General features: G+C 38.6%; 1 protein-coding gene across 3 annotated transcripts in view; it reads right to left on the bottom strand.

The window, feature by feature from the left end:
• Nucleotides 1–15,781, bottom strand: part of nt5dc1 (5'-nucleotidase domain containing 1) — a 146,499-nt gene that overhangs the window by 46,821 nt on the left and 83,897 nt on the right. For 2 of the 3 annotated variants that reach the window (XM_023347238.1, XM_023347237.1), the window contains exons 7-8: nucleotides 14,957–15,131; nucleotides 6,849–6,946 (exon numbers count right to left, since the gene is read on the bottom strand). The exons of the other annotated variant lie outside the window; for it this stretch is intronic. In XM_023347238.1, the coding sequence (XP_023203006.1) occupies nucleotides 6,849–6,946; nucleotides 14,957–15,131 (273 nt within the window). The remainder of the gene's footprint in view (nucleotides 1–6,848; nucleotides 6,947–14,956; nucleotides 15,132–15,781) is intronic. 3 annotated transcript variants of the gene reach the window in all.

Genomic DNA, 15,781 nt, shown 5'->3' with positions numbered 1-15,781 from the left:
AATAAAATAGTTTATTTCTTGAAAAAATTTATGTTTTTTCTGAAAGATAGAATAAGGTATTTTAAGTTGTTTGGTTCACGTTTTAAGATTTGTGTTAAATGATTGTATTTTATTTCGTGTCAAATTATTTTTTGTCGAAAGTTATCGCAAGATTTGTGTACATGTGTGAGGCTGCGAGACTTAAATAACCATAGAAGAAGCAGAAGCTCGTGCCAGAGCTATGTGCAGCAGCCTCATGTCCTGTCGTTGTCAAGGTATTTTGTAGTTATGTTTGTAATGTTTTGTGAATTTATTGGTTATGGTGTTTTATGGTGCTTTAATTACTTAATATTTTGGTTTAGAGTGAACAACGATGAATCATTCGGTTAAAGACCTCCAAAGTGGCAGGCGGCCACGAGGTAACTTTTTTGTCAAAGCAGGTGTCACCTGTCTGTTTGTAAATGTATCTATGTCTAAAGCTTTGTGTTTTATTTCTGTAGTTTTCACGGCATTTAATAAAGAGCCCGTCTTAAGAAAGCCATGCCAGAGTTGTCATTTTGGAGCTACAGGGAGCATGAGACATCTTTTTCACACATGGATTGGCCACCACAGAGTCCAGACCTTAACCCCATTGAGAATCTTTGGGATGTGCTGGAGAAGGCTGTGCGCAGTGGTCAGACTCTCCCATCATCAATACAAGATCTTGATGAAAGATTAATACAACACTGGATGGAAATAAATCTTGTGACACTGCAGAAGCTTATTGAAACAATGCCACAGCGAATGCAGGCTGTAATCAAAGCTAAAGGTGGTCCAACAAAATATTAGAGAGTGTGACCATTTTTTGGTGGCGACTTTTTTTTTGGCCAGGCAGTGTATATATATGCATATAAACAATATTAATATAAGTAGTTTTACTTTGGGTCTTATTCAATTACTCAAAATGTTTAAACGTCATTCCTTAAAACTTTTATGTAGTCTTCATTGTGCGGTGGAACCTCTCGCAAAGACCATTGGCCTGCGGATGGTAGGCAGCAGTAGGGTGGAGTTTAACCCCAAGGCTCTCTGCCACTGCAGTCCACAACTCTGAAGTGAACTGCGAACCTCTGTTGGAGGTCAAGTCCAATGGCACACCAAACCGGGACACCCAGGAGAAGATAAATGCCCGAGCCACATCAACTGAAGTGGTTGATGACAGTGGAACTGCCTCCGGCCACCGACTAGTTCTGTTCACCATCGTCAGGAGACAGGTAAAACTTCTGGAAGGTGGAAGCGGCCCCACTAAGTCCACATGCACATGTTCAAACTTCCATTGCGGAAGTGGAAAGTGCTCCAGAGGAGCCTTTGTGTGCCTTTGCACCTTGGCACACTGGCAAGCCAAACAGGAAGCCGCCCATGTCCGTACATCTTTAGGGGGTCCCGGCCACACAAACTTTGCCCCTACCAGTTTAACAGAACCTTTAATGCCCGGGTGTGAAAGGGCACACCCGGGCCCTGAGTCGGTTTTTGATCACTGCATCAAAAACCCACTGACGCCAACTAGTAGGGACCAAAGGCTGAGGTTTGCCAGTCGAGACATCCCAAAAAAGGGTTGCGCCACACTCATGAAAAGAGACCTCCTCTAAATGCAAACTAGATTCAGCCACTTTAAAGGCCGGTATATCCTGGTCGGTCAGTTTATCTGTGGCCATGGTGAGGTAGTCCACACCTAAATGCACAGAAGCAACCTTTGCTCTGGACAGACAGTCAGCCACCAGATTATTCTTGCCAGCCACATGCTGAATATCAGTGGCGAACTCTGAAATGGCAGGCAAATGCCGTTGTTACCGAGCCGACCACGGTTCAGAAACATAGCAAAAGTGAGAGGCTTGTGGTCAACAAAAGCAGTAGAATGTTAAGTTTTAACATTTTAACTCAACAAGCTCTACCTAACTAGAGGTTGTACATGTCCTCAAGTTGGGTAACCCCATGATCACTAGATCTTACAACATAGAGTCTCTGAGAACAGTTCTTAATTAAAGATATAACCAGTGTTTTCAGCAAAGTTGAGTTGACTGTCCAGGGATGACACAAGAAATTTAAAATTTTATCATGCTCAGCAGCAGACTTGTCGCCAACTACAGCTTAGTGTAACGCAAAGATATAATAATGTAGTAGTCATGCAGCCAAATGTAAAAACATTTTACTACACAATGTCAAACATTGAGAAGTTTTAGTTATTGTTATCAAACGTTATCAATCATGCCCCTTTTGAAGCCAAAAATCACCACAGAAATATATAGGGCTAAGCACGAGAATCAACTCATTTCAAATCCAAATTCAAAAATACTTTATTAATGCCAAAGGTAAATTAAATGTTGTTGCAACTCATTAATTCAGATTCTTCAAAGAGTTAATGACGATATTGATGGCTGATAGCAGGAAAGATGTCTTGTAGTGGTCTGTATAGCAGTGAATTTGAAGAAGCCTTTAACTGAAGATACTCTGTTTTCTCAAGACAGTCTCATGTAAATGATTGTTACGGTTGTCCATAACTTTCTTGATTTTATGAAGAATCTTTCTTTAAAGTTTTAAAGTTAAAACTCAATTCAAACAAATACAAAGACGCTTGCATACATTTTTGGCTGAACGATTTTGGCCATCCAAGGTGCTGTATATCAAGCTAATTTTCTATTAGCAACTCCACAAATATTTTTGGTAAACATTACATTAACAAAACACATGTAAACAAACCTTTATCTTGTTTATTTCTATTCTTCCTCTTTCTTCTCTCTGTTTCTGAAGGATAAGTTCTTTTTTTGTGACATTTTGTGTTTTGCTTACTTATCTTCCACCGGTGCTTTGGAGATTTGGATACGCACTGCACATTGAAATTTTTTGCTGCACAAACATTAGCACATTAGCTGAGTTGATTGACAACAAATCTATTTCAATTTGCAAATGAGCAGGGGAGAGGGGTGTGGTTTTGTGGTGTTGTATACTAAAATACAGCAAGAAAAATGTGGTTTTGAATTATAATTCAATGATTTTTCTGCGTTATTTTTCCCTTTGCTGTGGCAAACTGCACTAAATTAATAATACATTCATCTCCAGGTTTCATTTAGTTACTACACAGCAGGGTGTCTATGGATGGTAAGGAAAAGAATAGTCTTTCCGGCCTCCAGCGAAATTTCTGGACTTAAACAATAACATGCAAGGGGTCCATAGGGAAAGACAAGACAAGACAAAACTATTTCATCTTTCAAGATGGAAATTTTTCTTTGGGTCTAAAACTATAACAGTTCTAGAGCCAAAGATATTCATGCAATCACAATGTCAATTTGTGCATAGAAAAAAACACTTTGCATGCCATAGGTAAATGCTGTCATTTAATTTGGTTAAGAACAGTTATTGCACTGTGAATAAATTACTTCTTATAGATGTTCTTAGTTGCCAGAGGGGGACAATTATGCCTTCATAAGCTCAGAGGTTCAAACTGAAAAAAAGGATGGATGCGATCTGCTAAAATATTCTTTACCATATCCATGTTCTTTCAGCAAACAGTTGAGACAGAGCTTTTGTGATTTCACCACTATTTTACCTGCCACTGAAACAATTCTTAAAAGTTTGTCTTGAACGTAGTTAAAACACTCAACAAGTGCCTCCACAAGCTCTAGAGTTTACAGACTAAGACTGAGTTTTCTTAAAAGACAGAGTTTGTGTGAATATTATAAATATAGTCAGTGTTTTGAGGAAAGTTGAGCTGACTGTCCAGAAATGACTAAGGTATTTAAAATTTGCCAAAGTTTCAACAGGTTAGTCATTGATGGAAACTGGACCCACTTTAAGGAGGTCCAGCTCACAGTAGAGCTTATTTAGGTCATATAATAAGCTCTACATTCTTTAGATAATTAAGAAAGTGCAATGTTGTGGGTAATTCTCTGAATTTGGTACATTTGGTGGTCTCAGGTTGCTAAAAAATATACCACAAAAAATTGTGTTTTTGAACACTGCATCTATTGAAGGACTGTTTGAACCTCCAAGAAAATAAAAAAATAATCATATATATAGGTAAGAAACTATACTAACACTTAAATCTCTTTACAGTGTGAGCAGGAAAATACTTAAGTGATGTCACTTCCAGGGTGCTGAGGAAATTGGACTGAACCATTATTTATAAAAAGAAGGGATTGGTATGCTGTTACGGGGGGATGAATTAAACTGGAGGGACATGATTTAAAAGTGCTATTTTATAAATAATTCATGTATTTTTCTCATATTTCTTTTATTTAGGTTAAGTATATCTAAAAATGTTTATATTAGTAGAAATAACTTGCAGTTACTCGCTATTTTCATTTGTTTTATATTCTTTGAAAAATTAACATTGGTCAGTGGGGACATGCTCATTTGGCTGACCTCTATGCTTCAACAACTCATAAAATTTTTCAAAACATAATTTCTAAAATAAATTTGCATTTTATATTACCAAGAGACATGGATATTTCCATTTCTTGATTTTTCTCAAAAATTGTTGTTTGCATTATATGAAAATCTTTGAGAGAAACCTGTGAGACATAAAATGCACCGAAGTCAAAGAACAACCCTTTTACTAGAGAATTTATCTTTTACAGTGCCAGTAATGCTGAAAATAATAATAAAGATTTTGTGGTATGCTGGTATAATGATGTATTGATGTTAGTCCACACTAGAGGCAGTAGCAGACCCCAAAAGATGCAACTAAGGAACATACTGTATTTAGAAGTACAGTCAACCCTCGTTTTTCGCGGCGGTTACGTTCCAAAAAGAACCCGTGATAGGCGAAATCCGTGAAATAGAAACCTTTATTTTTTTACAGTTATTATACAACGAGATACTCCATAATACGTTGAAACCAAAGAACAAAACCTTTTTACAGGCCCAAACATTTGTTTAAGAAATAAAAAGTACTGCATAAACATTTTTTTTTTTTTACAAATAACTTCTGTACTGTAAAATAATAATTTTAATACGAACTGAAGGTGGATTCCCGTGCCCAAATTGCAGAGATCAGCAACCCACCCCCTCACCGCGACCCGAGTCACTGGATTAGAACGGGAGAAAATGAAAAATGATTATGAAATAAAAAACAAAATACAGTAGGACAAATAGTTACTCACGTGTATTTCACTGCTCTTCTGACTGAGCCACTGCATCCTGACTCCATTCTGTAGCGTTTTATTCTTCTAAAGACCGCGGTGCAGGTGTTTTTTCGAGAGAAGAACATAGTTATCGGTAGTTGTTGTCGCTCTTTTCTATTGTGGGCAAAAAGATTCTTATAAACCAACATGCCACCATCGATTATGTTAAATTTGGCAAGCTGTTTTACGTATATGTACATATTAAACCGCAACGTTGTTGACACACAGGTAGAGAAGAAGCGGAGAGACTGTTTAGCCAATCAGAATGCAGAGCACAATGCACGATGCAAATCCGTGAAGCAGAGAGACGTGAAAGGTGAACTGCGATATAGCGAGGGTTCACTGTACACAGAAAGTTACAAAAATGGGCTCTTTGCACGTCGTCTTCCGTGTTCATCGAAAAGCGGTCTTTTCCGGCCTATTGAAAATGTAATTTTACACTAGTTGCTTGCAGGGCTTGTCCAAGGTAACAATTAATGATGAACATCAATCTGAAGCCCCAACAAGTAAGCTGAAGAACGGTTTTAAGATGTATGCCTCGTTATACATTCACAGATACAAAGGTGAGTTTTACTTAATTTAAACTTTATGACTAACATTAACATTAACTTTTTGACTTATGCTAGTCATAAACTAAAGTTATAAATATATAATTTCATAACTTGTGTGTTTATTGCCGCTAGTGTAAGAGAGACCAAGTAACGGGGGAGATTATGGTTCAGGCTTTTTGCTTCTGAAGCATGAGGAAGCACAACAAGCCCAATAGCTTAACAATAGGGCAGCACTGGTTTCCTAGTTCAGCTGACTGTTCAGGTTCAAAGTTGTCGCTTTTAGAAACATATGGCCGTGTTCCTTAAGGTCTCCATGTTATTTCGTTTTATTACTTTTGCATGCTTGTTGGTGAAGAGCTCAAATAGGATGGTGTTTACAGCTGTACAGGCGGATCAGTTGCTCGGCTGTCTGGCTTTGGTCTGCTCACTCGTTCCCATATACTGGCTCTTTCAGGCTGATTACAGAAGTGATTCCATGGAAATAACACAGGGAGGCTCCTTTTTTACCATCCGTCTCCCCCCTAAAACAGCCTAAAACTACAGTTTTAGGCTGAAGAAGCTGATCCAGAGTGAAGTGAAGGCTGCAAACTCTGCTGTGTGGCGTTAGCTTCAACTGTTAGTGATGAATATTTACAAGCCACCGTCGTCTTAATTCAGGACCGCTTGGAAATCCATAAAAACTTAAAAGCCCATTATATTTGGAAGATAACTATGTTCATAGTATTGTTTTATTTGTGTCTGAAATACGACTTTGTCTTTTCTAGCTGTCATGGTAACTCAAAGCGGAAACAAGAAAGAACACATTTCGCTCATGTGGATGTGACGTCAGCGCTGTAAGTGCAAAGAGCCCATTGTTAAGAACTGTGAGCTGTGCTGAAGTAAATAAAGGAGAGACATCCAAACACATGATGACAGTGGAACTCCTTCCTAAAGTTGAATATATTACAGATTTCAAAAGAAAAGAAAAATGGGAGATCGCCAATATTAGAGGAAATAGCACCATCCTTCATGTTTGGCCTGCAATGGTCCCATTTCCAAATATAAAACTTTCTCCATGTTGAAAAGTGACATCAACTCACAATTTTTTATTCTGACAGGGGTTAAGAATGAACTGACTGCTAATGTTACTGGAGTGCAGGTGAATGAATGCATTGCTACTCACTAAGGGTCCTAAAGGGCCTCTGATGGGGTATCAAGGAAAAGAACCCAGGCTTCAGGGCGTTTGTGATGATGACGTCAAACAGCTGCTCAAAGTCCTTCCTGTGACATCAAGACAAAAAAGTTTTGCTGAAGTACACTGACTACAGGAGCAGCAAAAAAACCGAACAGTCTCACTTGCCTTTGTTCCTAAAGAAAAGCATGCAAAACTAGACAGCGTTGTCAAGGGACCTTTGAAACAAAGTATTGAAGCAAAGCAGATTTCTTACTGTGAATCATGAAAAAAAAAATTCCACATGAGAAGTCCCTGAATGGAATCATTTCCTAAAGCTTTTTGTGGGTAAGGAGGTATCTAGACCTTCAACCTGAGATATACCTTTGAAGAGTTAGGAACTGTGGTTGCCTATATAGAATATACTCCATCCAAGGTGTTAAATATTATACAAATATAACCATAAGAGAGTTTATAAGTACCTAAGACTCTAAGTAATTCAATATGACTGAATATAAATAAATAAGGATGCACATGCAAGTGTTAAATTATAGCATATAAATAAGTGCAGAGAAAATTACTAAATTAGAATTACTCAGACTCTGGCATTGTCTGCCCAAGTCTGAGTAGACAATGTTCAGACTGTAGCCATTATTTCTGCCTGTAATGGCTACAGGCATTACACGTCAGTAAGTCAAAGTTGTCTCAGGTGACTTTAGGCCTTTCAGTATGCAGTGTCAGTGTTCCTAACAGTCCAGTTTATTGTCAGTGTGGAGTCCCAGACATTTATAGTTCTCCACAATGTCCACACTGTCTCCCTGGTTGGCAACAGGGGTCAACGGCTTCTTGGTCCTCCTCCTCAGATCCACCACCAGTTCCTTGGTTTTTGCCACATCGACAAACACCAAGGAACCACCACTGATGGAGCTGATTCCACTGGAGAAGTCAAAAAACATATTTCTTACAGGTGGTCCACAGGTGGTCCAGGTGAGTTTATACATGGTTGAGCAGGAAGATGATGTGTCCTCAACTACAAGTTTGGGCTGGTAGGCAAATTGTAAGGGGTCCAAAAGTGTTGAACCAGGAGCTGGAGCGACTCCAGGACAAGTCTGTCCTGGAGCGACAATGACCTCCCACCTCATTAAGGTGACCTCCCACCTTAATGAGGTGGGAGGTCAGTGCCACAGACCTGTTGTCCTTGGAAACACAGGGACGCTGTATCTTTGCACCGAAACAACGCAGGATGTTTTCCACATCACAGGGACCTCTGTAGGCTCATGCTGTCCAGCTCATTTAGAGTTGGACATCTCCTTTAGAGCACAGGTTTTGGGCATCCTTGGCATACATCATCAAGGCCTGCAGCCTTGGAGTCTCACAAGCTGTCGTCTAACATCTTTGGGCAGAAATCCCAGGTTGGTCGGGTTCTCCCCAATCTTGGAAATTTGTAGATTTGTCCACTCCCACCTCCCCCCCAAAAAGTCATAAAAGAAACCTTAGTATTTAAACAAAATCAATATGAAAAGGCAAAAGAAACAAAAAAAAAAATAAATCCACCATTCATATAAGAAAAAAATAAGGATTTAGGTCCCCTGCCATTATTAGAACAATGGTTTAGTTCAATGTGTAGGAAGAGCAACAGCAGCACGTAGGAATTACACAGGCTTTGTCAGAGCCATCTGAAGTGAGGAGCTAACTGTGGCTCTGCAACACAAATACAAACACCAGTAAGTAAATACTTAAAGCTAGTGTTGAGATTTCTTGTTCAGTACTCATGTTCACAATGAACCACACTTCTTTTTGTCAAATAGCTGTGTTCACTTTATTGCTAATTTTCAGTTTCAACTTCTTTAGAACAGTACTGCCTACACAAAAGAACTAGGTCTCATTGCCCCCAGTGGACAACTGCAGAACAACATGCACATACAACAGAAAGTGACAGGATACAGAACTTGCAGCCGTGCCTTTCAAAGAAAAAATTGAAAACATGGACACATAACACAAAATAACTCAAACAAGTTAAAATGAGAACATATTCTAACATCTAGACATGTAAAACATTTTATTTACTTTCACTTCTCAATAGGATGAAACACCTTGACAATAAAAATCAGACCGCAGTTTGTTCATTTTATTGCCATTAATGCCTTGCAAATGAAAACTAGCAAAACTGGTCGCATTGCCTTCATAGACTTAATTTTTTTTTTTGTTGAAGGTAGAAAATATCTCAATCATATTTAGCTTCCAAACTCCTACATTAATAAAAATAGCTTGAAATAAAAGGGAGAAGCCGGGCATTATGAGTGGCTGACAGCTCAGTGTGTGGGACCCGAGAGCAGCTTACAGTAGATAGAAAAACAGTCTTTATTTCTTACCACTTTCAATGTAGAGCCTTCAAAATCAGAATATTTTTCAAGAAAAACTTTGGTGCTTTCAGCATTAAGTTCATTATTTCTACCTCAGAAAACTTGCTAAGTCCTGTGGTCAGGACATTGAGCCTGACCATCATCTTTTTCTATTAAAAGATGCTATGTTGGGCGTGCCGTGGTGGCGTAGGGCCATATTTGGAGGCCTTGAGTCCTCGAGGCGGCCGTCGCGGGTTCGACTCCTGGACCCGACGACATTTGTCGCATGTCTTCCCCCCTCTCCTTCCCCGTTTCTTGTCAGCCAACTGTCGTATAAGGGACACTAGAGCCCACAAAAGACCCCCTGGAGGGGTTAAAAAAAAAAAGAAAAAGATGCTATGTTGACTGGAAATATAAAAATATTACTGGATTGTTACAGAAAGACATCACCAGTAAAATGGTATTTAGATCCACAACTATAGAGTCTTAAAAACAAAAAAATAAAAATAAAAAAATACAATTAAAATGAATATCAATTATTTGCACTGTTTAATCCAAATTAAGTCAGTGGCTCATAAGGCCCCCCAGGCCTTCAGGGCTCCCCATAATTGCTAATATTTTAACACAGACCACAGATATATAAATGTCGCATTTGTTTATTGAGAATATCAATGCTGCTCAATTTGATTTAATTGTTTCAGCTTACATAAAGTAAAAGATTTTAAATGGTGAAAATTTAAGATTTTAAGGAGCTGGCAAGTTTACTTTGTAGATGCTCAAAGAACAATCTTCATAGTTATAAAATCTGATGCTGTGAGTTTAATCTTTGAGTTTGAGCTCTGTTTGCAAATATATCAGTAAACTACAATTATTACTGATTGATTTTTAGGTTGGCCCATTACTTCCTTCTACCGGAATTTACTAAATCCATGTTGAAATGTTGTTGGAGGTGCTGATGAGTTTTTCTGATCTCAGCATGGATACTTAATTCTAAGTGGACAAAGCATTTGATATGGTTTGATGCACCGTGCAATCAGAAAAATAATACTAAAAATAATAAAATAAAAGCAGCGTGATTGCGTGGCAAGCATGAAAGCTCCTCCACTCCACGGACTGAACCGCTTATCGCACTGACGTTAAGCGGTGCGTTTATACATGTGATCCCGCTCTGATCAGAGCGATACATGGCACTCTGAAACATGGCTCTGTGTCTGTGCTGACAGAGCCATGTTGAGATGTAATCACACATGCGAATTCATTCTCACTGCTCACTCAACATGCACCTCTGAAAGCGTGACTACAGGACTACAGAGAGCTGCACAAGCAGAGCTAAAGCAATGAGTTTTATATTGGACTTCTACATTGATAGAAAATTCTTCAAAGAAACAGTCCTCACAGGGGGGTTGATGCAAATATCCATACAGTTAAGTCTGTGTCCAGTTTGTGTGAAAAAACCCTAGTGAAAACAAAAATACTTTAGTATAATTCAAATATACTTACATTTGTGTAAGTACACTTTAAGTATACACTTTAAGTATACTAAAAAACAAAAAGTATGAAAGTACCTATACTTAGAAAGTAGGTACTTAGACAGTACCTACAGTAGACGGGATACTAAGTATACTAAAAGTATGCTTGTACCAATTTTGACATTCTAACTTTAAACACACTTAAATTGTACCAAAATACACTTTAAAAAAATATATTAAATAAAAGTATACTTTAAGTGAACAAAATATGTATTTGGTCAAGTGTATATTTAAAAAATATTTTAAATATCTTTAAAATATATGTTTTAAAGATATTTAAAAGATATCTTTGAGCATATATTTTAAAATATATGGATTGTTAATTTTTTAATTTTTTAAAAATTCACTTAAAGCTTACTTTAAATTATTAATTTCAGTATGTTTTAAATTACATCTCAGTGTATACTTTAGGCTAATAAAGTATGCATTTTTAGGTGCTGTTACAGCCCCTGGCCTCTTGAGGCTGTGCAGGCTCTTTGTTTTTTTTCTATTATGCAGGATCAGCTGTGCAGGCACAGCTTTCTGATTGGCTGCCTAGAAGCTGCAGGAGAGCAGCCACCCCATTGGAGCAGCAAAGCCAATCAGACGTTGATGAGACCCACCTGCATCATATAAAAGAAGTCTGAGTTCATTCAGGGGCCGTAACAGGTGCCTTTATAATCTTTTACTATTTTTATTAAAATGGCAAAGAATAAAAAACAAAAGAATAAAAAAAAGAATTAAAAAATAACCCATCTTATAGTAGAACTTGATGTAATGTTGTTTAACAAAGTAAATCATGCCTCAAAATATAAAACACTGACAGTTTAGTGACAGCGGTTTTACAACAAAAGCAATACTTGTCCTTAACAATAAATGTAGCAGGTATCTTCAGTTTTACATCTCTCTGAATATGATCTGTTGAAATTCACCAATACTGTACTGTGAAAAGGCAACATAAATATTCAGCACGTAACTGAACATCCAGATGTGTTTGTCATGATTTTTATGACTTCAAAATCTCAATATTATGTGATTTCCTTTTCTTTTTTTTTTGTTTTATTAAAACAAATCACTGCAATGGACTGGTGACCTGTCCAGGGTGACCCTGTCTCTTGCCCATTGACAGCTGGAGATGGGCACCAGCACACCTGGCAACCCCACTAAGGATAAGCATGGATGGATGAATACCTATGATCTTTTTTTTGTTATCCAATAACACAAAGATTCAAGTCCCCTGTTCCAGGAGGTTCGGTGCAGTGGTAACAGTGACACCAGACTTCACTGTTGAACAAAAAAAGAAAGGCATTCTGTGAAGGAAAACTCAAAGAGGTGAATTTGCTTAAAAGAGAAATTAAGAATGAAATAAAAATTGCAAAACTGAATTACAGGGAAAAGCTGGAAAAAGATCCTGTCTATAAAATATTAGGCCCAGTTTGTAATGGTTTATAAACAATTTTTAGATCAGACATTAAGTGCATTAGAACGGTGGTACATACTGGTTTTAATTCTGATAACCAATTGGCAAATGAGTTCAACATGTTTTACCTTAGGTTTGATTCTTTTGATTTTAGTAAGGAGATTTCAAATCTGAAAAACAAACTTCTCTGCTCTGGTTACATCCCCTTTGATGTTCTCTCTGTGGCTGAATCTTTTAGATGCTGTAAGGCTGGAAAAAGCCCAGGACTTAATGATTTTAAACCTGCTGCACTGACTTTCCTCGTCATGAAAGCCTTTGAAAAAATTGATAAAGAGTGATCTTCTTATCAAGACTGAACAGCTTGGTCCTTTACAGTTTGCCTATAGGGCCTATCATGGAATACAAACATATTTTATGTTAGCTAAAGGGGGTGCCTCCTTTATCTATTATACCTTCTATGTGTTTATTTGTTCTAATCCATTCTGCAAAAGGCTTGGAACATATGGCGAAGAGGACAGGTGAGACTGGGTCTCCCTTGTTGCACACCCCTTTTCATGTTGGAAAATTCAGAGAAGTAACCGCTAACCAAAATCCATTTTGGTTAGCGGTTACTTCTTCTAACTGAATTTTGAGGATTCAGTTAGTGAAAGTGGCACTAAATCTCATCTTCAAGCCCGGATTTTAGCATGGGCTTAATAGAGGGCCCCAGTCCTGGGCTCCGGCTCCTTGGGAGCCCCCAGAAGTTGCTTTGTATTTTTGTGAATGAATAAGGTCAGAATGCCTTAGCTTTATCACTGGCTAAAAGGATTTTGACAGTGTTGTTAAAAAACTGTCTGATTTGTTCTGGCAAACGTTCATCATGAATGCTTGATTTTTATTGGTCTAAATTTGACGTGTCTTAGGCAGTGGGGAGGAGCATCAGTAAGTAATTTCTCATGATGGTGGACAACAGAAAGTATGACAGCAGAGCGCAGGAACAAAAGAAAAAGTAGAGCGCGACCGAAAGGTGATGAAGAAAATATCCAAACTAGTAAAAAGTCATGGAATTTCATTTCAAGTCATGGAAAGTCATGAAATTTGCAAATAAGGGCAAAAAATGCTGGTTTTTTCTGTAGTTCTCTGTCTTGGTGTCGGACATTGGGGATTTTATTTCAAGGCCAGTCAAGACCACAACTGTGGAAATGTCACTAAATTGCCAACATATAGTCCAACTCACATGCGGCACTTCAAGACATGTGCAGTGTCTGTCTCAAAGCGGGAGAAGATGTCCGTCTAATTGTCGGTAATGAGCTCTAAGCATCAGAGAGTAATTTCTCACGATGGCGAACAACAGAAAATACAGCAGAAAAAGAAGAACAAGACAGAGAGGTGATGAAGAAAATATCGAAGCTAACAGGGCTTTTTAAACCTCATATTGGACATGGAACAGAACCATAATTCTTCTCTGCTTCTCAAAACGTTAGTCTTGCTAACAGCGGTTCTATGGTCCATCAGAACCTGAAGCTGTGTTTGATCTGGCATCTGTGGAGTTAGAGGCAGTGGAAATGCAATCTTCTTCGCTAGTCGCATTCATGATTGGATAATCCATGAGCTTTGGATGGAAACTGATGAGTTTGTCTGGGCTTACCGGGCGAAGCAAGAAGCAAGCAGCTGTCAAAATATGGATGTTAATTTTAAAGCATGGGAACAGGTTTACAAAAAATTAGAAACAACTCTTCACCAGATTGCGCTATGAACAGCCAGCTCGCAAGTGTTGAGTACATCCAAACACAAGCTGATTTATCCTCCATCCACCATGGTGGTGTTTTGCCTTGCATGTCGTATTTTTAACAATGCTAAAAGTCAGTGATGCTTTGAAACAGGACGCCTGACTGGAAACACACAACAGAACGATTGAAAGAGCAAAAACAGAGCAAAAGTCACAGAAAAGTACTGCAACTGCTCTGCTCGTGTGCTCTCAACACGAACTTAAGAAAGTGCGACTAGCTTTATGGTCCGTTCACACCAAACGCGTTTTGAGAGTTGGGCGCGTCTGATTGTGGCGTGATTTGAACCGTTTGGAGCGTTTGACGCGTTGAGCGCATCCAGTGCGTCTGACACTCCACATAGACTTTGAGACGCGACTGACGCTCAAAACGCATTTGGTGTGAACGCACCATTAGCCTAAAGCTAGCAGCGAAGGGAGGAACTGTCCTATAGGCAACGGTACAAAGTGTACAAAATGGCTCAAGTGCATAGAAGTATGATGTGAAGTTTAACGTAGGGTTAGGATAAGTGTTAGGTATAAATGCCAAACAAGAGTAAATACAAATGTGTGTATATGTGTGTTTGATTGTAGAGGGTCCTGTTTTACCTCCACTTGGTAAATCTGGATACCAACCTCCATTTGGTATCCAGTTGGTAAAACTGGATAAAACTGAAGCTTATTCAGTTTTGAAGCACAGGTTATTTGCATACAAATATATTTGTATATGACAAATAAAAAGTATCAAGATTATTTCATTGTTCTTTATCAGCAGCCAGAATCCGTCAGTGGAAAAGTGGTTGATTTTAACCGTGACTATTTGAATGACTCATCCCTTTTATTTTCTTGAGTGTGAAAGAATATCAGTGTGTTGCTGTCTTTCCACTGACACACCACAAACTAACAGAAATCCTCCACAGCTACATCTATGCCCTCCTGTCAAATAAGAGGAGGATGTAGATATTCAACCGCTTCCACTCAAATGAACAGAACAAGTGAACCAACACAAAGTAAAGTAAAACCTGATGACATGTGAGTGAATTGACACATCAGAGACCTCCAGGGTTGGTATCACTCCAGAGTGAAAGACCAGTTCAGTCTCTTACCCTAGGATGAATTCACAGATAAGCTTGCAGTAGTCACTGTGGGAGCTGGTGATGAGGATGAGGATCTTCCCAGCGGTCTTCATGCTGCGCAGCCAGGTCTTCACAGAGTCTGAGCAGGGCTGCAAGTAACGGGCTGGATCCCTCTTAATACTGGGGAAGTAAGTCCCTGCATCCTCTGTATAGAGACAACATTTAGTAAGACAACTGAGTGACTGAGTAGGCAAGGCACATTTATATAAAAGTTTAATTTAATTCCAGTTAACCAACTGAAATTGGTCATAACTGCTTTACGCTCTGAGGAGAGTCCCAGTGCTCAAGTCAGGACATGAGTTTCAGTAAGCTCACATACGCACCGAGAATTTAATAGAAGAAATTAATTAGAATTAAAAAAGGACCAATAAATTGACCCAGATTCCCTGAATCAGGACTGACAGAACACTGGACCAATCTCATCCATCGATCTTATCTACCTCCTCAAAGTCTGAAAATCAGCCACTGTCCTCATCTGTTCTCACTGCAGAGCAAATGTCAGACCTGCCCACCAGGACATGTCTGCATGTGCATGGTTTCAGATAGTCATCCTACGATTGCCCATTTAGCAAATTTCGTGCCATATTTCATAACTTTTCAAACTAAATCAGTATCTGAGAAAATCAGAATCAGCTGATCAAGATAAGAAATGCTGAAACACACACAAACAGCAAACTTGCTTCGAGTGTAGTGGGATGGACTGTGAGTGAGTGGCTGCAATGTTCTGTTTTTCAGGAAACTGTGTGTGCGTGTTTGCTGACACACATTTATGTAGCCTATTTTGGACTTTCTTTG

The sequence above is a fragment of the Xiphophorus maculatus genome, chromosome 15 (assembly GCF_002775205.1).
Source record: "Xiphophorus maculatus strain JP 163 A chromosome 15, X_maculatus-5.0-male, whole genome shotgun sequence".
Classification (NCBI taxonomy): domain Eukaryota; kingdom Metazoa; phylum Chordata; class Actinopteri; order Cyprinodontiformes; family Poeciliidae; genus Xiphophorus; species Xiphophorus maculatus.
Note: the sequence above shows the minus strand (reverse complement) of the source record. Positions and strands in the feature narration are given on the sequence as shown.